We start from the raw sequence: 26,027 nt of genomic DNA, 5'->3' as shown, positions 1-26,027 counted from the left end.
CACGTGGTATGTGGTGCTGCATACCTGCCTGCGCCACATAGCTGTAGCACCACATACTGCATCTGCAGGCATTCCCCATGCTGCTACTTTGTAGTGTGGGGGTGGAAGGGGGCCCGTGACCCCAGAAGAACCCAGGGTCAAAAAAACCCATGCCAAAATGTAGGGTGGTGCATGTGGCAGCAACATGCGCCACCCACAGCCAGACCCTGGCCAGCCAGAGCTACACTGGCTGTCGGCCAGGCTTCCTGCTGCAGGAGTGCTGTAGCTGCAGCTCCTGGAGGAACCTAGACATTAAGGCTGCTGGGGCTAGCAGAGTTGCTGGCCCCTGCCTCCCCTACCCAACCCGGAGTAACCTGCTGCACACCAGAGCTCATGTAGCATGGGTGCTCCCCAGGGACAAGTAGCAGTAGCACACAGTGTGCCACTGCTACTTGTCCTCTAGGAAAATGCATGTTCCTGCTTGTCTGGACACTCCCAGTTTGACCAACTCTAAGACTGCTTATACACATGCTGAGGAAGTGTGGGGGGGGGCAAAGCAGGGTGGAAAGCACTTTAATTAGAGCAGCTCTGAAAGTCCCTGCACTCCCAGCTACCACCCCTACATCACAGGATGGGATGGGATGGGACCTACCAACAAGAGGCACAGCCACACAGCCAGCTGCTGCACAACAACCCATCCCCTAGCCCCTACCTTCCATTGTACCATGCAGCCCCAGCATGGGGGGACTCCAGGTACTGCTTGAAGGGCTGTGATGGGTGGGGAGAAGGTGGCAGGCAAGTGCAGAAGGAGAGGGAGAGGGAGATGGATAGGGGAGTCATGCTCCAGCCAGAAGCAGCCACCAGAGGAAGGCCTGGAGCTCTGCTGCCCCCTTAGAGCAGCTTGTGCAAGGGAAAACCAGTTTGGAAAGGAAGGGGCTTGCCCAACCAGAGGCAAGGGCTTCCCAAGAAGAGCGTGGGAACTACTGGGTAGACACTGCAGCCTTCCACCTCAGAGCATGGCATGCCTCATGCCAAGCCACTAGGGATGGGCTGTGAAGCCCAGCTCAATCTCCACTGCCTCGCTCCTCTCTGCCTGGGAACATGACAACAGGCTGGAGTTTTGCTACGTGCCCAATCCGCATCCACTAACAGCTCCTCCCTGTAGCAGGCATGAGATGACCAGTTGGACCTCCTAGCCAAGCACGCTGTGGCTACACAGCATGAGGAGGAATGCTCCCCGGGGGCTAGGGGCTGTAGCTTGGAAGTGAGGGGCAACAGTATGGGCAAAGGAGGCAGATCACTGACATGCCACAAAGCAGTGTGGGGGGGTGGGGGAGAGGCAGGACAGCCACAGTTGGAACGGCATCCTTGTGCAGGGGGGAGCTGCTGCTGGGAAGAAGTGAGCAGGGGGTAGGCAAGGGACACAGCAGCCCTCTACCTCAAAGCATGGCATGCCCCCCCCAGTTGAAACCACATCCTGGTGTTGTAGGGGGCAGCTGCTGCTGGGAGGGAGGGAGTTGGTGGTAGGCCAGGGATGCAGGTTGGGAGTGAAGGACACCAGCAGGGCTGGGGGGGGTGTGGTTTGAAAGTCAAAGGCAACAGCATTTCAGATCTGCTCAGCACCACAAAGCAGCATGGAAGACAGCTGTAGCTGGACCCATGTCCTGGTGAGCAAAGGGGGCAGAGGGAGCTCTGATTTTCTATAAGAAAAAACCCATTATCAAACACCAAAATACATAGGTATTGTATTATAATGATTGAGGCACTGGTAGGCTTCCACACTGCTTTAAAATTATAAATATATCAATGAAACATCGTGTTCAACTGATACCTATATATATAGTGGCATTTCATTTAAATTGTGGGAAAATGCAGACTTGGGGTATTTGGGGGAATTTATCAGAGAATTTTGATTTTTTTAAACATAGAAAACCAGGATCCCTGAAGATAACATAGGTATAGCTGGAATATTAAATTGAATATTTTATCTTAGTCTTCTATAAAGATTAAGGATAACAGTAATAAAAGTAATGGTAGATTACCTAACAAAAATGAAGAAAGGCAATAGAAATAACAACATCTGAAGTGGTAGCTTATTGGAAACTGGCACATGGAATTGCAACTCCCATAGCAAAAACTTACAATGAAGTTGTCAATTTGTGTGTAGAACTCTATGATTGAAGAAAAGCAAATGTAGCACCTACATTCTGGAAAAGGCAACTACAGTTTGATTTCAATATATACCAGGTCTTAGAACTGATTTTGAAGAAGATAATAAATCAAGAACACGGAGATAAAAAGATAAAATACAGCACTAAATTAATCACATCAGATTACTCAAATATCTTTCAAAGACAGGATAACCACATTCTCAGATCAGGGAAATGTAGTAGACCTAACATCTAGATTTCAACAAAGCATCTGGTATCCTAACTCACAGAAAAAAAAAAATATCTAAAATGGTAGAGAGGGGGAGTAATTACTGCAACTGTAAGGAACTGCTTAAAAAGCAGATTTTAACTGGGACATCGAAAAGGAAGACCGCAGATTGGAGAGTGTTTACTAGTGGTCTCTCTTACAGATCCAGCTTGGGACAAATCTTGCTTAATATTTTTGTTAGAGACAATACTTTCATTAGTGACATTTTCACTAGTGCAAGAACTAGAAGTGGATTTATGAAAAATCTGCAAAAGATACAAAGTTGGGAGGTCTTGTCAAAACAGAGGAGACCCAGAAAATCATATAGCAATAACTGAACTAGATCAGGGGCCAGCAGCCTTCTAGGAGGGGCCAGCTGAATTAATAGAGCTCTTTCCAAAGGCAGGCCACCACCTGTGAGCCAAACCCAGGGCTTCCCCAGACCCAAGAAGCTAACTGTTATGTCATTAGCCTCAACTGGAGGCAAATCAGTCAACCTAGCTGAAAGCTAATCTGAAGATCTTGACAGTCTGGACATACTCGTTCATCCACAGAATAACCAGGGGGAAAAAAGAAAGGGTTGGGAAAGAAGGGAAAAGACAGACTCTCTGCTGAGCAGGCTTTACTTGACTTGCAAACCACCACCACCTTGACCATTTTTTTTTCCTGATACCTTAAACTTTCCCCAAAACCTAATTTTTTAAAAAATCTCTTCATAATAAACATCTCCCAAATCATCCCAAATGCACAGCAGCCTCTAACCTTAACCACCGCTATTTCCTTCATTTCAACCTTTCAAAACTACTAAATTATTATTCTACCGCTTCTCAAGGTATGTTTAGACAAGCTCCACTCTCCCATCAAATTGTTCAGCAAAATAATCTACAAGTCAAGGGAGCAGAGAGTAAACAGAGTAACAGGGAAAAGTCATATTATCAGCAGCAGAATACATTTCCTCTTGAAGAAACCTGCAACGGTTCTTCTAAAGATCCTGGTATCACGGGCCCTTCTAGATCACTCCACACAAAATATCTATGAACCTTCCATAACGATCATACGGAAAAAGGAGCACCAGAGAAAAATACCTTTTTCTATTGATGAAGCTGATTCTGGCATGAAGGTGAAAGAATAGGCACTTTGGTCCACCAATAGGAGCAGCATGCAAAACACTAGCTAGAGATTCTGCCTCCCTGCTGCTGCTGTGAAAGGGTCACAGTTGCAATTCCCCTCCATTGCCACCGGATGCTACTGTTCAAAACAATCTATTCTTATGCATTTGAATATGAAGTATTTACAGTGTAAACCACATAGACCAGTGATTCTCAACCATGGTGCTTCAACCCACTAGGATGCCAAGAGACACTTCCAAGGTGCTGCACAACCCTCATTCCCAGGTCAAACTGCCCCACTGCACCTCTCTGTTTCCAGGAGATACTGAGTAGGGCAAGACCAGGAATCATACAGAAATTCAGGGGGGCAGAATCTCACTTTCTTTAGGACCCAAAGGAAGTGCTTGCCTCTTCGAAAGGTAAGAGTGGCAGGATACAGGAGCTCTTAGCCGTCTCTCTCTCGTGCCAGAAAAGGCAGGAGGCCTCGCTCCAACAATTTCTTCCCAAAGGTAATCTGCGTCCAGGACTTGCTACCAGGCTGTGCTGCACAGCGTGGTGCTGTACCACATCAGCCAGATTCTTTCTTAGCAGGGATTCTACTGTTCTGCAAAAGCATCTCCATCCTGCAGGGAGAACTATCCCCTCTCCCTGTATTTCAGGACTGCACTTTCATTTTTATTTTCCTTCTCACTCTCCTTCTCCCCTCACTCTTAAGACAATATGCTGAAAATGAGAAGCTTCTACCAAGCTGGTGAAGCTTGTGATTTTATTTTGAATCTTACAGTTTATGAGGTTTTGCACAGTCCTCACTCCAAGAAGGAATCTTATTTTGCATTAAAACAAATCAAATTTCTAGACCTTTCATTTAAACGCTTAAGTGCCATTTAGACACCCTGGGCACTTTTACACGTGCTCCGGGGTTGGGGCACTTAAATTACAGTGTCTCCAAGAGCCGCTCTAATTAAAAAGTGCCACAAAGTCTCGTGTATTAGCACCCCCACACTTCAAAACAGTGGCAGAGGTGCTTGAACTAAAGCTTGTTTAACGCAGTAATTACCACAATCCAGCAGACTTAATTAATGAACCAAATGAAATGTGACCTTAGTCTCTGTGTCTCAGAACAGTACTATTCAGCCGCAGGATATTGCCCCAGGATAAATATGTTAAAGATTTGGGATGTTCAGACCCTTTGGTTACAGAAGCCATAATAGTATCTTTCCAGAGTGGTAATTCTCAACTGGGGCACTGCTAAGATCAAGTGTTGCACCCATTATAATATTAAAGTTATTCATACATTTTCTCCAATTGTTTAAAAACTGCATTTCCACTCATGTTATAGTTTATCTACTGTAATAAATATTCTTAATGGAGTACCACTAAACTGAAAAAAATTATGGAGGGAACCCTCAAGTGTAAAAAGACTGAAAACCATTGACAGACACTCAAAGCAGTAAAGGCTTTTCATGCATTAGTCTTCCTCAAGATTTAAGGCTATCAATATAGCATTCTTTAAAACAAATGTAGTAAAATAATTAGGTTTAAAATAAAGTTTTATGCATTGCTGAGTCAAACAACCTTCAGTTCAGGTCCTGCGATCTACCTTAACTGTAAACTCTCAGTCAGTGTTAAATTTGATTCCTGGCAGTTCATTTTTGTTTTGGTAAGAATATTTTGTTCTAAACTCCCATATGTTGAGGTTTGTTTGTTCTTAAAGAGTACCAGTGAAGTAGTTTTCAGTGAAATCACACCTAATGAACATACAAACGGGTTTGTGAAAACTGTTATTCTGTTAAATCCAGTGGCCCCAATACCAGGACACACATCTTATAAGTAAAGATGTTTTGGGAGGGGTTTTGAGTAAGAGCTCAGAACCTGAAGAGAGAGACAAAATTGCTTTTTTTGTGGTCATAAGAACAGAACAGTTCTGTTGCTAACCCGAATACAAATAGATAAAGGATCAACTGAAGGATATAAAAATTACAAATCTGTGTGCTGGCACAGAAATTGCATAGAAACCGCACACAGAAAATGTCTATCCATCTTCTAGAAATCTCTTTTAGGCAGAAATCTGATGATCTAGGACATGAAGCATCTTTATTAACTTCAGAGTATACAGAAAGATATTAAAAATCAGAAACCAAGTACTACCTGTAACTTTATTCATTATATTTAATTCACAGAATCATAGGAATTCAATGTTATTCTTACATTGTAAATGTGTCATTTAAAACAGGCTAAAAAAGCACTACCAAAAACATCTGACTGTCCCTTTTTACAGACAAGTGAAATGGCTAGAGGAAGAAAATATATGCAATTCAAATCCTCTACAGAACAGCTTATTCTACAGAGCTTAGGACTGCTTTTTATTCTATTTTATCTTGGAAAGTTAGGGAAAACAGATATATAGCAAAAGGATATGTCCTAGAAGCTCATAATATGACACATCAGTTTCATAGTTTCATAGTAGCTAGGGTCAGGAGGGACCTGAACAGATCATCTAGCCTGACCCCCTGCCACAGGCAGGAATGAATGCTGGGTTCACAAGACCCCAGACAGGTGACCATCCAACCTCCTCTTGAATATGCCCAAGGTGGGGAGCAAGGACCACTTTTTGGTTCCAGATTTTGGACACCCTAACTGTAAAATACTGCCTTCTGATCTCTAACCTAAATCTATTCTCCATCAGCTTATTACCATTGTTCCTTGTCACCCCAGGTGGTGCTGGGGAAAAAAAGGGCTCTACCTATTTGCTGTTGATCTCTTCTGATGAGTTTGTAGGCAGCCACCAGGTCCCCTCTCAGTCTCCTCTTGCTGAGGCTGAACAGGTTCAGGTCCCTCAGTCTCTCCTCATAGGGCCTGTCCTGTTGCCCTCTCACCAAGCAGGTGGCCCTCTTCTGAACCCTCTCCAGGCTGGTCGCAACCCTTTTGAAGTGCAGCGCCCAGTACTGGATGCAGTTCTTCAACTGTGGCCTGACCAAAGTTGCACAGAGAGGGAGTATCACCTCTCTGGACCAGCTTGAGATGCACCTTCAGATGCAAGACAAGGTATGGCTGGCTTTGCTGGCTGCAGTCTGGCATTGGCGGCTCATGTTCATCTTGGAGTCAATAATGACTCCAAGATCCCATTCTGCCTCTGTGCTTTCAAGAGGAGAACTCCCCAGCCTGTATATATGCTGTGGATTCCTTCTCCCTGGGTACAGCACCCTGCATTTGTCTACGTTGATCCCCATCCTATTGCCGTCAGCCCACTTTTGTAATCTGTCTAAATCTATTTGCAGCCTCTCTCCCTTCAAGTGTGTCTACCTCACTCCACATCTTAGTGTCGTCAGAAAACTTGGACAGTGTGCTTTCCACTCCCTCATCCAAGTCGCTGAACAAGTTGTTAAACAGTGCGGGCCCGAGGACCGAGCCCTGGGGTACCCCACTGCTCACATCTCACCAGGCTGAGTATGACCTGTCCACCACTCCTCTCTGGGTGCCCATCAGCCAATTTTTTACCCATCCAACTGTGCAGGAATCAATGCCACAGTTGCTTAATTTATTGATGAGGATGGGGTGAGAGACGAGATCAAAGGCCTTCTTAAATTCTAGAAAGACTATGTCCACAGTGACACCATCATCCAAGGATTTAGTTACATGGTCATAAAAGGCAATCAGGATGGTCAGGCAGGACCTGCCTTTGACGAACCCATGCTGATTGCCCCTGAGCATAATCTCCCCTGCAGACTCCCCACAGATGTGCTCCTTGATGATTCTCTCCAAGATCAAGCACCAAGGTGAGGCTTACAGGCCTATAGTTACTTGGGTCCTCCTTCCTCCCTTTCTTGAAAACTGGGACCACATTAGCCAGTTTCCAATCCCCTGGCACCTGGCCAGATGACCACGAATGCTCATACAGCTGGGCCAAGGGTTCCACGATGACCCCTGCCAGCTCCCTCAACACCCTTGGGTGGAGGGCATCTGGACCTGCAGATTTAAAAATGTCTAGCCCCTCCAGAAGATCCCTAACTACTTCTGCACTGACTGAAGGCCTGACAGAGTTATCCCCAAGATTGTCCCTACCTCTGGTAGGTGAGATATCCTGGTCCCTGTTCAAGAAAACAGAGGCAAAGAAACTGTTAAAAAAATCAACTTTCTTATCTGGCATTAATTGATTTCATATATGCTTTGTGTTTTTTATGCGATTGTTACACTGCATCAAAAGTACATCATGTAAAAAAACATAGAGGAAGCATTTTCTGTTGTTTCCAGGTGTCTGGTAATAATTTCAAAATCTTTTATTGTAGGTTAGTGGTTCTCAATCATTATACCGCAAAAGGTGCTATGGGTAGGCTACAAGGGCAGATGCAGGGTAAGTTAGCTGACCTCCCTAGCAAAATATTCCTAGAGTACCAGAGAGCAATGGGCTGAGATGCTGGAGACCTCTAAATGTGTTACCGCCAACAGGAAACAGTTAAGCTGGCACTGGTATTTTAAATGTTTACAAAAATATTTCATAGAGGAATTAAACCTGGAAGAGCCATCTGAGGAAAGGTTTACTCAGGTCCATTGTTGCACTCATCAGGAAAATACTTGGTATTCTTGCTAACTTGTATGTTTACAAGCCAAAAGCAACAGGACCAACATCTCAGGACTTTACACAGGAAAGTTTTAACAGTTATACCAATATTATTGCCTACGGTGACATGCATTTTGAAACAAGGATTGCTTTTAGTTTAAACTCCTTCCACAGCAAAATACAAAAAGAACAGGGTGTCAGCATTGCTAGCAGCCTAGGGTTTAACACAGCAAATATCCATAGGCCAAATCCAGCTGGAAGAAGTTAGGTTGCAATTCCCTGCTTGAGAAAAAGTGTATAACAAATGAGGTTTGTTCAGCAGGGCACATCTCTACCCATACCCTCCCCACCCCAGTTTACCAGAACTCTTATTCTAAAATACACATGGAACTGGTGAGCCATACTATTGTAACTGTATTGGTTTGAATTTACATTTAGTTTATGCCAGTATAACATTAGCATGAGATAAGCCTCAATTTGCTCCATGCTCACTATTTTTTTTTAAAATCCCTACTGCAGGAACTGAATCAGTGTTATTACTGACGCTAGCAGTATTGTTGTCTCCTGTACAGGCATCTTGTCAGCTACCATCACATCCTGTCTTTTAATATACCTTACTGAAAATACTTTAAATAGTGGTGCCAACTAATGGGCATTCTTAACCCCAAGCCCAGAAGTTTTTAAAAGGCTAACGATGAATCTTCTACCAAATTCCCCAGGAAAAAGTTTTCTTGAAAACAAGTCTTTCTTCCCTTTTTCCAAAATGAGCACTAGACACTTAGCTTGGAGCAACCACAATCCCACAGTTATTAGGCACACTGAGCACAGACCTGCTGAAGAGAAATCTTAACAGCAGCACACATTTTAATTGATATACATATATCACAACTGCATAATATTACGTTAATCCCATTTTTTTTTGCCTATTCCTTACAGTACAACAAACATCAGTTATCTGCACATATCAGTTATGCATGAAATGGTTTATGCACTTAGTGCTCTGCTTTATAATGTAAATGCTGTAAAACTGCATAATTATCGAAACTGACTATAACCCATCAGTTTCAAGGCTAGATACAGACATTCAAAAAGCCTGAAGCAGAATCAATCTAAGTCATGCAGTTTTCTGCAAACAGTAGTGAACAGAATATACGTTCACCCTTTGGTGGAAAGACAAATTTTAGACTGGGATCCACCACTTTTAAACCTATCTGTGTGCCAAGCTTCTGTTCTGTTATGCATATAGACCAGTTTCCAATCACTCATATTGGTAAAAGTCTACTGTCTGTATCTGGCCCTAAAGCAGGCCTGAACTGACTAGGTTCTGTCAAATTCAAGGTTTCTAGTAAAGACCTAAAGAGCCTTCGAGAAACAATGTATAGAGTTTCAATGAGGTATGAAAAAGCTTGGCCTACCCCACTCCTGTAATTAACCAGCATTGTTTACACTGAGTTCAACTAAGAGTATAATCAAGATAAGTGCACAGCCATTTTTCAATCCTGAAATTATACAAGTAAATGGAGTACACTACGCATTAAAATTTCCTTTTGCATTTATTGCACTGTTATAAAATGGAAAACCTTATTGATCTGTGCAATTACGATTTCAGTGTCATTAGACATGTTTACTCAGTTCTCAGGGTAAAGAGGAAAGCTATGGTTATCCACTGAAAGCAACAATAAAGAGGCAAAAGTTTAAATGTAGATTCCACAGTTTAAATGTCCTCCAAATATGTGGCCTATTAAATATTTAGTGGCAGTTTTTAAAAGTCAACATAATTCTAAAAATGGAAAGCTTTCTTGATAATATGTTCAGAAATAAAACTTTTATTTCATTGCAGCAATGAATATAGCTGTGCTTGATTTAATCATGGTGAGTATCTAAAACTTCCAAACAATCCAATGTAAAATTCCAGCACTCAAGCACTGGTACAGATATATGATTAAATGAAAAGTGAAACTTTAAGCATGTCAGTAGTCCCTCAAAGTCAATGGGAGTGCTCGTTAAGCTTACAGTTACATATGTGCCCAAGTGTTTTACTGGTTCTAGACCTGACACAGTAGGCAATGCAATTAATCAAAATATATATCCAAACACTAGAAGAAGTTGACAATATTATATGTAACTCAAGCTGCTAGATGCTTAGATTTCAAAACTACATGGCAGCACATTACCTGGATCATTATGCGAGTGTGGTACAACAAAAACTTGAAGAGGTTCACTGTCCCATTCATTCTCGTTATATGTGATATCAAATCCTTGTTTCCAAACCCCACCATCTGGGTTATCGAAAGGAAGAATGTCATAAACATCCAACATCTAAAAAGGATTAAAAAAATAAATAAATAAACAACATGAATTCACCAAGAGGGTATGATGAATAATTCTGCATGCCAAAACTCTGCTGAGTTCATTAAAACCCAACAATAACGTTGAATCATGTTGGTTTTAGTTTGGGTTTTTTTAAGTTTTAAATGGCCAAATAGAGGTAAGCAAACACCATACCAGGACAGTCACCTTGGTGCCTAGAGGCCAACCAAGATTGAAGGCTCATTATACTAAGCACTGTATAGAGAGGGTGAAGGAGAGGGAAATTAGTGAACGCTCCCTGCTTTAAAGCACTGGCAATTAGGGATGCAAATATGATTTAAAAAATTATCCATTTGACCTGCTCTAATTTCACTGATTAAACAGTTAACCAATAACATAGCAGTGCAGATACAGCTGCTGCTGGAAGCTGTTCCCCAGACCTTTGGAGTGTGCGGGTCGGAAGGAGACAGTGACAAACCCTGCCAGACAACAAAGTCCACATGAAGCAGTGGGCAAAGGGTTTTCCCAGCCCACTACAGCCACTGGCACACAATGAGGAAGGGAGCACCTGTGAACAAGCAGCTAATTGCTTAATTAACAAGTCATTAGCCCATCCACCGTTTTCCTCCTTAACCTCATCAGCTATGGGTACCAGTCCCCACCCTTGCCCCACCCCTATTCCTTCCCCCCTGCTGCCTTCCAGTTCCTGAGACAGTGAGCCACTTCTCTTCTCCACCAGACTGTGCCCCACACTAAAAATTAACTTGTAATGTATTACCAGTATATACAGTTTGCTTAAACATGTAACCTTTCACATCCCTACTGGCAATCTAAATCGACAATACAAGCAGTAGGAAAAAGGGACATAACAGGAGTAAAAGAATGGGAGTAAAAATGTGGCATGAAAGGACATGGCAATTTTTTTTTGGAAGGGATCCCTAAGATGGGGTTCACTACAGGAAAAGGCAGAGGAAGAGAGATGGGGTAGAAGAGGATGGCAAGGTAGATGAGATGGAGAAAGGGTGGCAAATAAGAAGCAAGTGTGGACTGACACATGTTCCCAGAGAGCAGGCAAAAGTGCTTTCCCAGAGAAAGCACAACTCTGAGGTCAGTGATTAGGGCACTCACATTTGAGATCCAGGTTCCAACACAAAGATCATGAAATGTAGGACTGAAGTGCTCAAAAGACTGAGACAGACTAAACCATCCCTGCAAAATGTTTTCTTCATTCCAACAGAGAAGGACACCTCTGTTCAAAATATCGCACCTATATTGCCTAAAAATACCAGATGTCATATGGAGAAAACAAATGAAGAGTCAGTTTGATAACGCTCAGCTCTGCTAAATTTCTGTTGAGGAGCACACATCTGTATCTGTCACTACTTACAAAACAGAAGAGCATATGTTCCTTTGAAGATCACTTCTAGGCATGCCAATCACAATAAAGACTCAAACCTACTGTAAGAAACGGATAGCTGAAATATCATCAGCCAAATGAATAAATATAGTCATAAAAAAAACTCTTTTGTGCAGTTGCATCAACCACACTTGCAGGCATTTCATCAGTTAGTTTCCAAAGAGGGCTGTCTTCTCTTGTATATATTTCCCCCTCTACACATCATTAATGTGGCAGAGCCACACAACTGCTTTACTGTTGACGCTTGACAGGTCTGCATAATGGATGCATGGGTGTGGTGCAAACATGAGGACATGGTGAGCAGTCTGTGGTACATCAACACACTCACATATTGGACTATCCTTTAACCTAATCTTATAGAACATGGCATTAACGTGTCCAGCTCCAGAGCAAATCCTGCTTAGCTTAATCCATAAATTGTGGGGGAGCTCGTACCACCCTCCAAAGACAGGGATGAAAAATTAAAAATACCATCAAATACAACATACCAAGATAAAACGTCACCAATATTTTTAACTTGGATCCAAAAGAAACCAGTCAAATCTGAGAGACACCAGTTATTGTGAGCTGCAAATTATGTCCCACATCTTGTTTCCTGTTTAAGGCAAAAGAGACTACCTGTCAGAGAAGTGCAAGTTGAGGATCGTAGTGGGGAAAAAAAAGGTTTGTGGTCTAAAAGGAGCATATAGTATTAGAAAGCCTAAAAAAATTTTCAACAGATGGCATTACTGCTAACTTAAAGAAAAGAAATTAGCTTCTAGAATGGGAGTACAAAGTGGATGTAATTGAGAAGTTTGCACTGTGGACAGAAAGAGAATTTGGAGACACCTAAACTTCTGAAAGTTTATGATATCAGGTTGAAAGACACCAACAGAAAGTGTTACGAGCATCATCCTGAGGAAACAGATATGCTTAAAACCCACCCAAAAATAAATATTTCAGTACATGTACAAAGTATGTCAAACATGACCACGCAATCAGAGACCATCCAAAAGAAGACAATCCATCACTGAGGATTCAACATTAAGAAACAATAGAAAGAACAACAGAATTTTGTATAGTCTTCTGGGAGCAAAAAAAATACATGACTGAACAAGATTCTGAAAACAGCAAGTGAAGTTTCATCATCGGTACGTTAATGTTAATAAAGCTGCTTCAGGTGACACTTCTAGATTACTGAAGACTTCAGTGATGCCAAAGGAGCTGACAAAGATCAAAGTACAAATGGTATCCTGAGGCCCTTCCTATCTCACAAGTAAGGGAAGAAAAAGAGGTAAACTCTCTGCCAAGTGCTGTGAAGCAAAAGATTTTCTTTTGTGGCATACTGAGCCACACTGTACAGGAAGAGAAGGCTTTACCATTTGAATGACCTCCAGCTCAGTAGAGGTGAATCAATCTTCCTGACAACAGAACAGCTAGATTAGTCAAAAGAACATTAAAGATGTCATCATCATGTGCGATTCCCTGGGCAGATAGTCTTCTAATCTGAGCAATGTTTCTTCACCGCTGTTCAGGGTTATGTGAATGCTGGACAATTTTTGCTGCTGAAAAAGGCAGGTTCAGTTTTAAGTGCAACCGTTCTCATTACTAAAGCTGTTAGCCTAACCACACCACCTTTTTAGGTTTCACAGAGAAAGCCAGAGGCTCAGCTGTGAACTCCTGGAGCAGCTGATCAATGCTTGCTTACCTTGTCAATCCTCCCACACCTTAATTAGATACATAAGCAGACACAACCAAAAGTAGTGTTCATGTCGAGGTTTGTTGGAAACAACTCATACTGAAAGACAGACGAACTAAACCAGGGGTGTCAAAAATACAGCCCACAGGTTGGATGCAACCCACAGAGCCCTATTAACTGCCCACAGTGCTGCCTGTGCGTCTAAGACCAGCGTGTGCTGGCCCCAACCCTAGCCCCACATTCTGGAAGCACATGAAGCCTCCCTGGCACAGGCTGTACATGATACAGGGCTGGAGCTGGCATATGCCAACACAGCATACAGGGCCAGTTTGGAGTACATGCTGCATGTGGTACCTGCACCGGACTGATCCTGCATGCCAGATCCTGGACCGGTCTGGATCAAGCCCACAGACTGGCTGCATATGGCAGATCCAGCATGCAGAGCTGGTCTGGCACAGGCACCACATGCTCCAAACTGGCCCCGTGCACCATATGTATGTAATGTATGCCTAAAACAGCCTCACGTGCCACATGCAGTGCACAGGACCCAAGCTGCCACATGTGCTGCAAGCAGCAAACAGGACCAGTCCAGAGCATGCAATTCATGCAGTGCTTGCACTAGACCTGCCCTGCTTACTGGTTCTGGCATGTGGAGCTGGCCTGCAGACCGAATTTGGCCTACAGACCAGGCCCATGCCCCTCACTTAGCCCCCAAGGACAGATAAGTTTGATATACTTGAACCAGAGGTATTAAACAGCCTATAGTTCATGCAAAAGCAAAATGTCTTTGCCAAATACGTTACATGCAGTTACAGCAACAACCAGCCTTGGTTTTCTGATGCTGAAAACCTATGATCTCTTGAAATTTGTCACAAACTGGAAGGAATTTCCTTGACTAGAGATTGCTCCAGTTTGCCCAAGGGCAATGGCTTTCATTTTGGCTGCATTCATGTCTAGGCTTGTACTGTGCATTGCTTTCATCAACTCACGTAGGTCTTTCTCCACAGATTCAAGGTGAGAACCAAATAGAACCGCATCATCAACAAACAAGAGCAGTAATTTTGTATGCCATGGAAAAGGAATATGTTTGGAAGCCAAATGAATGATCAATTTTTCTGAATACTTAATCCATTAAAAAACAGATAGGAGGCAAGGACATCATCCTGCAGGAAACCTATCATCCCAAGAACCTGTTCAATGGTCAAGTTATTTGTTACCACATCAGAGATGGAATTCTTGTGACACTGTAGATCTGTTTCTTGTTTACAGCTCTTCTGCAAATGTAATGTCTTCTAGTCAAAGCCAGACCTCTGCAAGTCAGAGCAGGAAGGATTATGACAATAAAGAATGTAGTACCTGATACAGACCCCTTTATCTCCTTCTACAGCCTTATGTAGCCAAAACAGACAGGCCATCATTAAATAAAAACAGGCTTGATGCATGTAATAACTCAAATAAATGGCAAATCAAGATAGGAACTTTTCTGGACAGCATCATTAGTTGCTACTGCTCATACAATGGTCAATGCCATAATAATTATAATCCTCAATTCTTCAAGGCTTGCCTGATGTGGTCTCCATAAACTGAAGATCTGAGTAAGCTTTCTTTAAAAACCATGGTCAACAACCCACTTCCAAGTGTAGCTTGCATATATGGACTCGCTAATGATTCAGCTGTTATCAGTTGAAGCCAATTTCTAAACATTTGCAAGGCTCATTCCGCAAATCCTCCCACACTGTTTTCCATTTACATGTAGATTTTAATGCCAAGTTGGAAGCAGACCTACTAAAAAGTTTTCAAAAATAAAAAGGACTATTTTGTAACATCACTGCCACCATGTCATTAACTGGTCATTCCCTGAACAAACTTAGGTGCTTATGATGTGTACACTAAGGAAGTTATAGGCCTGAAAGATTCCATTAAAAAAATATAATTGAATCACATACAGTAGAAAATAACAAAAACTGCAGAACCTACAGTATAGGTGAACTGAAGTCAGATCAATGAATAAAAAGTATCTACATGACTTTCTTTCATATCTACCTTGAAGGAAGATACTTCCTACTTTAACTGGCCATGGTTCTTAGATGAAGAAACTACACAAGAACTCCCAATTATGAACACCCTTTTGATAGCTAAAAAATAATCACATCCAAGATTTTGTTGTCAAAACAGTCAAAAGATGCAGCTTGTTAACTGTTGGGTACAGCCAAGAGGTCTGCTCCATCACAGGTGAGAAAAAAATAAAAAATCCTCAAGCTGACAGCAGTCAGCAAAGTCAGCCAAGATATTGTAGAATAGCAGAATACTTGAGAAGTTTTCTGCCTGAACAGACATTTAATGAAAGCTTATTAACATACGAAAAAGGTGTGGAAGGGTGGGTGTGCATGCGTGCGTGCGTGTGTATGTAAAGCATCCCCTGCCCAACACTGACTCCAGCCCAACTACTTAAGCACTGCAGGACAGGAGTTTAAAACTAGCAAAACTTCTCCTAGGTCATGAATCTCAGACCCACCAAACCACAGCACACTGACCTGCTAAGTGCTAATCCCTATAAAGGAGGTCAGGCTAATATGGACAGTTATTATAGCACTCCCCACTTCCCTGCCATGGCTGCAGGCAGAGGGGGCCTGGCCCAATGCGGGGGAGGGCTGGGCCTGAGGGTGGGGAGAAGCTGGCTGGCCACAGCAGGGGAGGTGGGGGGCGAGGGGGATCAGTGACCCAGACCAACATGGGCAAGGAGGTCTGCTCCTCTCCTCTCTCACTACTGCAACAGGGCCAATCCTCCCCCCACTGCTGCCATGTTGGCCTGCTCTGCAGCATCCTGACCCCACTCCCCTCCACGCTCCTGCCACCACCTCAAAAGGTGGCAACCCCATTTCCCCCTCTCCACTTCGATCCTGCTTCCCCCTCTCTGCTCCATTGTTGCCACCTGCGGGTACCAGGGCAGGGGGGAGTGACCTCTCCCCCCCATTCTGTCCCCTCCATTGCCATCGCCTCCAGGGAGCAGGGCAGGGACTGGCAAGACCAGGTGCGCTGGCCTCCCCCCCATCCCGTGTCCCTACCATCATGGCAGCACTCCACCAAGCCACCACCTCCTGTCCAAATGCTGTATTTGCAGCGAGTGTTTCAGTCAGCCAATCAGAGTGCATATAAAGCATGACGGGCAGTGGCTTCTATAATATTAGAATTCCTCTTCTGTCGCTACCATTGACAATCAAGCCAGATGATATAAAAATAAACAAATCCTTTGTCATCCCTTAGCAGCCCTTTGGTTCTAAGAACCAACCAAACCGGACTTCTGAAGCACAAAAATACACGGGAGTTTGTCCCACTGGGTGTGGAGACCACTCAAAGGTACTAAAGAAACAGCTGCCTTCGGTCATGACTTGTTTAGATTTCTCAAAAGTATTTCAACTCCATTGACCACAATCAGAAGGCCTTTATTTTATATTTTCTCAGTATAAGAGTTCAAAACCTAGACCCAGGGTTAAAGAGGTAAACAGGAAAAATACATAAACATATCTTCAGCTAAAGTTATCATTAAAATTTAATGATTCAAGGTGTCAAGGAATGTGAAGAGTAGAAAAATTTAATTGCCTTCGTGCCAACATTAGAAGCCTAGGTTTTAAGCAAAAGCAGCAGAGATGTTCATTTATTAAAATAATTTTTTCATCATTGGTGAAACCAGGCGAAAAGACTCAGATGATCAGAATATTAAAAAAAAAAATCTCACAGCCATTATATGCAAACAAAGTATGGTCCCACTAGACAACATATATACATGATGCCTTAAAAGAGTCAGTTTCCCAAATCAGAAGACAATTATTAATTAAAATTTGAGAAGGGGGAAGGAAAGAGAAAGAGAGAGCATTGAGAATTAAGATTTACTAGACACCCTGAAAAATAAAAACAAATCCTAACACAACCCTAAATTCCATAATCCTAAAGTCCCTGGTTTTAGTGCGGAGGGGGTGGGGAGAGAAGAACAAGACATTCATAGAAGTACAACCACACATTTTTCCTTGGGGTGTGTCAACTATCAGAACTTTGCCTAACATACCATTGTATCAATACAGCTCCACATGTGTAAGTTTTATAGTGCATATTAGGGGTGCACCAATAAAGATTTTTTGGGCCCATGCCAATGGCCAATTATTAGGATCTTTTGGGATCCTATGACCCCAGCTTTGGGATCCTATGACCCCAGCTGACTTCCTGCCCTTCAGGTGGGGGGCTGGAATAAATGATCTTCCGAGGTCCCTTCCAGCCCTAGTGTCTGTGAAATCTATTAACAAATCATATCAGCCAATACCGATCCAACTGCCAATATACAGCCTGGCAACTTGGAGAGCAACTTGGTAAGTCTGTTGGGGGGGAAGAGGGGGAGGGAGGGGCAGATCGAGGGCCCCACAGTGAGGAAGGGAGTGGGACTGACGCTGCCCTGCCAGGGCAGGGTGCAGGACAAAGCTGAGAGCGGTTCATCCAGGGGGCGGATCCTGTCACTATGTGCATCTCCAAGGGAGCCATGGGGAGTGTCTGCCCCCCAGATCTGTGTGCATGGCAAGGTTGCACTGATGCTGTGGGCTGGGGCCAGCACCGGGCTCTTCCTGGCAAGGGGGCTGGGCCAGGGCTGTGCTCAGGGCAGCCAGCAGTGGTGCTAGGAGGGTCCTGGCTATAGCCACCCCAGAATTCACTGTAGCCCCCCTCTCAGCACAGCCCCAGCTGCACTCCCTTCCTTACCACATGGGCCTCAATCTGCCCCCGATGCTCCCTCCCCCCAACAGATTTACCAGCCAGATGCTGCTCTCCAAGCTGTTGGGCTGGCCACATGCATGCTGCAACCACATGCATTCATGTGAGTTTTATGAAAGACATTATCAGCCACATCAGCCAAAAAAAGCCAATTGCCGATTGTCCAATGGCAGGCTTTCACCTCAAAACCCCGTCCCTATCTGGGGTAGAGGCTTGTCTCTATCGTTGTATGTTTTTGCCAGTCTCTGGTACTCATCACCTTGTCTAAGCAGTTTTATCTTTCTTTCTTTCTTTCTTATGCTGTCTTCTGCACCAAGACGGTTTTAGCACCTTGGCTAGTGAGCTGAAGTCCACCACGATATCTTGCTGGACTCTCCCACATGTCCACGATCTCACCTGCCATGACTTGTTGTTACAGGAGAAAAGAGAATGCTGGGGTGGTGTGGATTTTGACACTTTTGCTCTTGAAATCTGTCTTAGTATAGTGAGGGCTCCACCAACCTTTAACACCCAATGGAAGAGGTGAGGGTGTAATTCAATAGTCTAGACAATCTGCTTCTGAGCAGTACAAAATGCTCTGTGGGTCTCAAGGTCTGGTCAATCAATAGCTCTGATGGGTCTGGTTGTACTTTACCCAGTTTGGAGCCTTGCACAGACCTGCCATTAATCCTAGACATTTCTTTTACTGGCCGATTGTCCAGATAGTTGCAAACACACTATCTATCTGGGATGACTTCCCTCTCACTCTAATGAAAAGGAGAACAGAAACAAACTGGCACTTCTCTGACCTTATATTCCCAACTTTATGGTTCCCTTTTTCTTCAGCCCTGCTATTAGGGTCTTTATAGTATCTTCTAACTGCCCCCCTCTCTCTGGGCATTTCCTTCAGGGTTCTCTCCCTTGGCAGCTCCCTCCACAGAGCTGCTTCTTTTAAACCCGATCTCCATTGCTTTCTGAGTGCCTTCCGGTCTCCCTGCCATCTCTCTGCCTGAGTCAGCCACTTCCGGTTTCTGGTGTTCCTCTTTTGTCTGCTCCAGGCCTCCTTTTATCTTGGAGTTCCGGCTGACTCCCCCTCCCCTCCTGAAACACCAGGTGAAGAATAAGCCCTGCAGAGTTCTTTGCAATTCAGATGGGACCAATTTACTTCCCTGGGGCTCTTCTCTTTCCTCACACCAATGATGTCAATTTTCCTTTTATCGGTGCTGATACAATACGGACCAATATATCTGTGCACCTCTAGTGCATATACATGCATATTTGAGGAATTTGTGTATAATGATAATGTTAAAGCATAGAAGACATACATTTGCATTTTGAAGAATAATATATTACTTTTCAAGGGCTTAAAAAAAAAAAAAGAAAAAAAAACTTTGCTTTTCATTATGCATGCTTCTAATGCATATACAATCCTGAACGTTACTTCTGCAAACTTCCAAGATGGTCACTTCTAGCTGAAAAGCCTCATAATATTGCCCAACATATAATTTAGATAAAGCCTAATCAGGTTTGCCCATCAGCCTCTTCCACTCGGATGCAGTCCTCCCCACAGATGGACTTCCAACCCTTTGGAGCTCACAAGGCTTCCTTTTCTTTTCTTCAGTCTACCAGGGTTATTGTAAAGTTCATATAACTTCATGCAGTCTCACGTACACCTGATGTCACACACAGTACTACAACAGTAAACTCAGTAAGACAGATTGCCTCAGTGGAGAAACCGCAGTACTGTTTATGTGAGATTTTCCTTTTCATTACTCTAACGTTATTTGAGAGCTTTCAGTTGGTGCTAGCTGTTTATTGCTAATAACGCGAAAAGATAAATCTAAAAGAGTATTACTATGGCAATAGATTGCAGCTGATGCTATATTTACAACCAATGGTAAAATTATTGTGTCAACTACATGGATAGCAAGCTCCACATGAAAAAAAATTCCAGATCCAGCAAGATGTGACGACTAGCAGCCAACTGCCTCCCAAGAGAGGAATTTTGAACCTAGGTGCTGTGGCTCTCTGACTCTGAATTCTTTGCAACAGAAAAATTGCTCTATTCATTTTTCTTTACTCAACAAATGAGCATAAACTAAGAGCTGACATTTTCCAAGGGGTGTCTAGTATAAAAGTTAAGAACTAGTCTTAAGTGAAGACAAAAGTGAAACCATACAAACTCTTCTGAACAGAAGTGTCGTTCTTCCTTACTGCTGGCCTCTGTAGAGGTATGGTACTCAGCAATAATCTTCAGAATAGACTAAATAATCCATCTTTTCTTGTTCCTCAGACAAATACCATTTCAAATCGGCATAGTCTAGATTAATCAACTGTAAGAAAACCTATCTTGACATATTTTACAACTCTGAGGACATTTACACTGACACTGGAAAAAGTCCCATTTGGATTGCTGTAGACCAAATTAAGGAGGCTGAAAAGAAACTGAACTCTGCTCCACACGATACCATCCAAAGAGAGAGAGAGACAAGCTGCAAAGACTTTTGAAGGAAAATCTCTATGAAGAATTATTCATATGGTACTGGCCTGAAACTAGTACTAGCTGTTCTGGCTGCTGGTTCCTGTTTTCAAGTTTTGCCCTGTAACATCCATATATCGTAAGCCAGAGGTGGGCAAAATGCAGCCTGTGGTCCGGATGTGGCCCATGGGTTCTCTCTATCCAGCCCACGGGGCCCCTCAAAAATTTAGAAAATTAATATTTATCTGCCCCTAGCTGCCTCTCATGGGATCCTCGATGGCTTGCCAAAACTCAGTAAGCTGCCCCCTGCCCAAAATAATTGCTTGCCCCATCCGAAGCTCGCTCTCTCAGTGTACAAATTCATCCTGACTGAGAAGCACCAAAGTAAATGCTGAAAAACTTGGAAAAAATACAGGTTACATATTGTAAATCAAATTATTTTGCAAGGAAATAAAAGGTGATAATGTAAGTATATTCTTAAAACGTATACAAATGTGTTTTGGACTAATTTTTGTACTAGTTACAAGGATGACTACTGAACTGAAAAACTTTTACATTAATTTTTATGGTTCATTTTCTAGGATTTAAATATACTGTAATGAGGTTTAAAGTGCACACGTAGCAAGCTACCCAGCCTGCTGGCATCTGCAGGCAGGTTCTGCTCCATGAGAAGCCACTCAGCTAGTCCTCCCAAATAACTCACAGTATTTAGGCAGCAAACAAATAAACAAAACAAAATGCTTCTGCCCTGGGTAAGAGGAGGGGAGTCCTTTGTCTCTGGCCCAGGAACAGCAGTCTAGCTCCTCTCTGTAGTAAGCTGTTTTGCTTAATGCTTGCTCTGTGGGAGCTCCTCTCTTGCTTACTCTTCTGGGAGCTTTTTAAGCTCCTAGCGTGACACCCCTGCCTATCCAGTTACTTCCATAGTTTGTTCTGGAATAGTAGGACGCTAAAAAGCAAGATTTAAAACTGAATACTTTTCAGACTGCAGAGCCAGGCAAACTTATACCCAAGAGTTTTAACAAAAACAGCCCAAGAACAACTGCAGCTGGAGTACTGCATCCAGTTTTGGGCTCCACAATTCAAAAAGGATGTGGAGAAGCTTGAGAGAGTCCAGAGGAGAGCCACGTGCATGATCAGAGGTCAGGAAAACAGATCTTACGAGGATAGGCTGAGAGCCACGGGACTCTTTAGCCTGGAAAAGCACAGGCTCAGGGGTGATCTGATGGCCACCTATAAGTTTATCAGGGGTGACCACCAGGATCTGGGGGAACGTCTGTTCACCAGAGCACCCCAAGGGATGACGAGGTCGAACGGTCACAAACTCCTGCAAGACCGTTTCAGGCTGGACATAAGGAAGAATTTCTTTACTGTCCGAGCCCCCAAGGTCTGGAACAGTCTGCCAGCGGAGGTGGTTCAAGCACCTACATTGAACACCTTCAAGAGTAAATTGGATGCTTATCTTGCTGGGATCCTATGACCCCAGCTGACTTCCTGCCCTTTTGGCAGGGGGCTGGACTCGATGATCTCCCGAGGTCCCTTCCAGCCCTAATGTCTATGAAATCTGTGAAATCTTTTTATGATATAGGTAACCATAAGGTAGTTAGCCCAACAATCACAGACGAAAATGGAAAGGTTGATACAGTAAAAAAGTCATAGGATAATAAAATTAATGTCATCCAAACAAATTCATTTAAAAAAAAATGTGCAAGTTTATCAAGTAAGTTATGCTCACACAGTATATTCACACTTTTCTCAAGCATTTCACCTAGGACATGATGCAATAAACGTAATTCAAAAAGTAACCATAAACAGAGAATCATGATCCAATATGGGCATTTCTAGTGGGGTTCCTCTACAGCAATATTTTCAATCTGAAGTTATTTAATATCTTTGTCAAAGATGTAGAAGAATTTAAATAAATCACTGATGGAGTTTGCAAATGACAATAATATGCGAAGTGGTAAAGAATAAACGGTAACAAAACACAATCACACCATGGCAGGGATGATGGAGATACCCCACTGGTCTGAAAATTTGGTGGCAAGATAGCATTGATAGCTGCAGGTTCTGGCGACACAGCGATTACCACGTTTACATGAATTCAAGACAACCCCAAATTTAAGATAACCCAATAATTAAATTTAAAATTAAATATACGTGCATGGGCGACTGGTGCCTCCTGAGTCAGGGTGGGCACTTGCCCTCCACCGGCCAGTCAGTGATCAGGAGGAGGGGGTGGCTGATCATGCGGACCCGCCAGTCACATGCGCCAACCTGGAAGTGCCAGCAACAGGCCTGGATAGCCCAGGGGTGCACCCGGAAGTGCCAAGAGTGCTTCTCCTGGCACCCCTACTCCTCAGTCGGTGCTCTCGGGGGGGGGGGCACCAGTGCTCCCACCTTCCCCCCCACCCAGCCCCTAAGTGGGGAACTCTGGCTGAGAGGGGGTGTACCAGAGCTCTCAGAGGGTGCACATGTACCCCCATGCACCCCCTAGACTTCGCCACTGTATACATGGAAAATTTATAAATTTGTTATAATTTTCCATGTATAGAATCTAATTATTCAGAGGCTGTCTTTATTTCCTCTCCCCCCACTGCTACAAGGGGCAGATGGGGCAGTCAAGCAAAGAGGTCAATCAGCTTGCCCCTTGCTTGTGCCTACCCTCCTGCCACCACCACAGCCTTAGCTTTCCCTTCCCCACTGTGCTACCTCTCCTGCCCCCACACCAGCTTCTGCTGTTGCCCTTTTCCCTCCCCCCTCTCCTCCAGCATCTCTATCCCCACCCTTCCTCCTCCCCTCCTTCCCGCAACATGTACCCTTGCTCTGTGCCAGGAGGCTCCATCCCCATCCTAACCTCATCCACTGAGCACAGTTCTAGTCTAGCCCATTACTACAAGACCAGGCTAGGGCCATACTCAGTGCCCCAGGCTGCAGCATGCACAGAGCTTGCTGGCACAAAACAAAGGTGGGGAGGAAGGGAAGAGGAGCAGAGGCCGTGGAGGTAGGGAGATGTGGGGGGAAAGAGGCGACAGTGGGGAGATGACAGGGTGCAGAGGCAACAGAGGGCAAGAATCAGGCAGCAATTGCGGCTACATCTCCAGTCACATAGGTAGAGGCTGGAGCCCAAGCCACAACAGCCACCTACCCCTGCACTTCCCTTTTACTAAATTCTAAGATGAGAAGCTTTCCCCCCCACATGCTAAATAGAGAAAAAAAAAAAATCACCTTAGAATAAAGTAAGTACAGTAATGCTACTCATCCCAGCCCCAAATGTCCAGACTCATGGGAAGGTCTGCAGAGCATAGAATCATGATATACAGCAGCATGGAATCACATCATCTGATCCATCAGGTTGAAAATCTGGTGTTGGAAGGAGTGGCAGCTGCTGGGGCTCCAGAAGCCAGAACAGTTAACACTACCACTACCAATTTCTAACCCTCTGTGCCAGATGACATGGCCCCAGACCACTCATCCAGCCTGCAGACCAGCCCCACCTGGGAGGGGGATGAGGTGGGTACCACTGTACTTGAGCAATCTGTATCAGTTAGCTAGTCTCATTGAAAAAACCCTGAATTAACACAGTCAACTGTAAGGTCATATCTTAAAACAAATAGTGCAGAATCACACTTGCAGGAGCAGTGATTGTATAACAAAGGGAAGGTCATGGCAGATAACCAAACTGAACATGAAGTTCCAATCTGGTGTTATCACCCCATCATTTAAGTCTTTAAATCCAAAAATTTGTGTTAAAATAAATGTTTTGTTAAAAGAATGGAGATATGCTTAAGAGGATATCTGAATTACTTGGTGAAATTCTATAGCCCTGCAAGATATCAGAATAAATTTATCATAATACACCCATCTGGCCTCAAAATTCAATGAATATTTGCAGCTTGGACATCTTTTTTTAAGACTACAACACTCCTAAAGGCTTCTCTCACCAATCCCCAATGTGGTCATTGACATTTATTTATAACTTCAACAGTGTCTTTTTTTTTTTTGCATTAAGATAAAGCTTTGAATGTAATATAGATTTTTGGTGATGATGCTTGTGTACATTGCTGATTTTGAAAAATGGCTATTTATATGTATGCGAAGTAATAGTATGATTAACTGCCAACATCCCTGAAGAGCTTATAAACATTTTAATATGATTTTACAAATATTTTCATGTCTGCATTTAGTCCATTTAGAGCCCAACATCTCTCCTTCCTACTGTTAAAACTCTCCCACTTCCAGATGTTTTTCATCCGAGTGATCTAGACTTGACAATTTAAAATCTGCATACAGCAATTATGAACAGTAGTGTAACTAGCAGTGGGTGAGACAGACACCTGCCTCAGGCTCCAAGTTAGGAGGGGTGCCAGAATTACCCCCTACCCCAGTAAAGTGCACACCCTGGCAGCATACCCATGCTGAAAACTCCCAAACATTTCCTGGCTGCTGCTGCTTTAAGAGCAACAGCTGGAGCAGCAGCTACTCGAATGCAACTTATTAGGAGCTTCCGATATGGGTATAGCTGGCCTCTCCCCACCCACCACTCGGAGAACCCATGCCTCTCCTCTCCCCTCCCCTGCTCTTGGAAGCTGTGAACATCCCCCCCAAATCTCAGACTGGTGTGCTACCCTCCCCTCAGAGGGTTTGAACTGAGCACCAACTTCCTCTATGAATGCTCATTATATCCACACCATCCCTCCAAAATAATAATATGGTTATGAGACTTCATGTAGCACACAAAGGGTCCTCTCTGTTCTTTAAAACAGTAGCACAATGATAATTCAAAGATCCTATGCATATCAAAGGCATCAAAATATTTTTTTTTCCAAAGAGCATGACTTTCAAAGATGGCAAATCCCTTCAGCCTATACTGAAGTAAACTGAAGTAACAGATACTTCATGACAAAAAAAAAAAACCCTCAACCTAAAACATTTTGAGGCAATTTTTGAGTAAGTATTCAAAAGTGAAAAAGATTTTTTTCCTATCCCCTGTCACACATCTCATCTCCTCTTCCAAAAAATCCACACTCCTCCTCATCTGTAAAAGCAGCACATAAAAGCAATTTCTGTATTTCCATTTGACTGGTACAATTTATAAAAGTTTGGGAAGAGGAGGGAAAAAAAGAAAGTTAATGTATTAAAATATACTCTCTTTCCAAAGTATAATCTGTTCTAATGTTTGGCAGTAAATTATCTGAGCTCAAACCATCAGATGGGAGGTTTTATAACCAAATAGTAGTGTTCTACAGAGCTGTCATACCCTGGTTAAATTTTTGGGCAGTATGGCAGGAGTTAACACCACTAAGATGTATACCAACAGGAAGAACATGAAGGGAAAGTGTGATGAA

At 43.4% G+C, this 26,027-nt stretch overlaps 1 protein-coding gene across 1 annotated transcript in view; it reads right to left on the bottom strand.

The window, feature by feature from the left end:
- Positions 1-26,027, bottom strand: part of MAN2A1 (mannosidase alpha class 2A member 1) — a 234,149-nt gene that overhangs the window by 194,582 nt on the left and 13,540 nt on the right. The window contains exon 3 of the mRNA XM_090038361.1: positions 10,239-10,383. Within this exon, the coding sequence (XP_089894487.1) occupies positions 10,239-10,383 (145 nt within the window). The remainder of the gene's footprint in view (positions 1-10,238; positions 10,384-26,027) is intronic.

This window comes from Crocodylus siamensis, chromosome 3, assembly GCF_052110815.1.
Source record: "Crocodylus siamensis isolate JL-2025a chromosome 3, ASM5211081v1, whole genome shotgun sequence".
NCBI classification, from domain to species: domain Eukaryota; kingdom Metazoa; phylum Chordata; order Crocodylia; family Crocodylidae; genus Crocodylus; species Crocodylus siamensis.
This window is presented reverse-complemented; position numbering and strand designations above follow the sequence as displayed.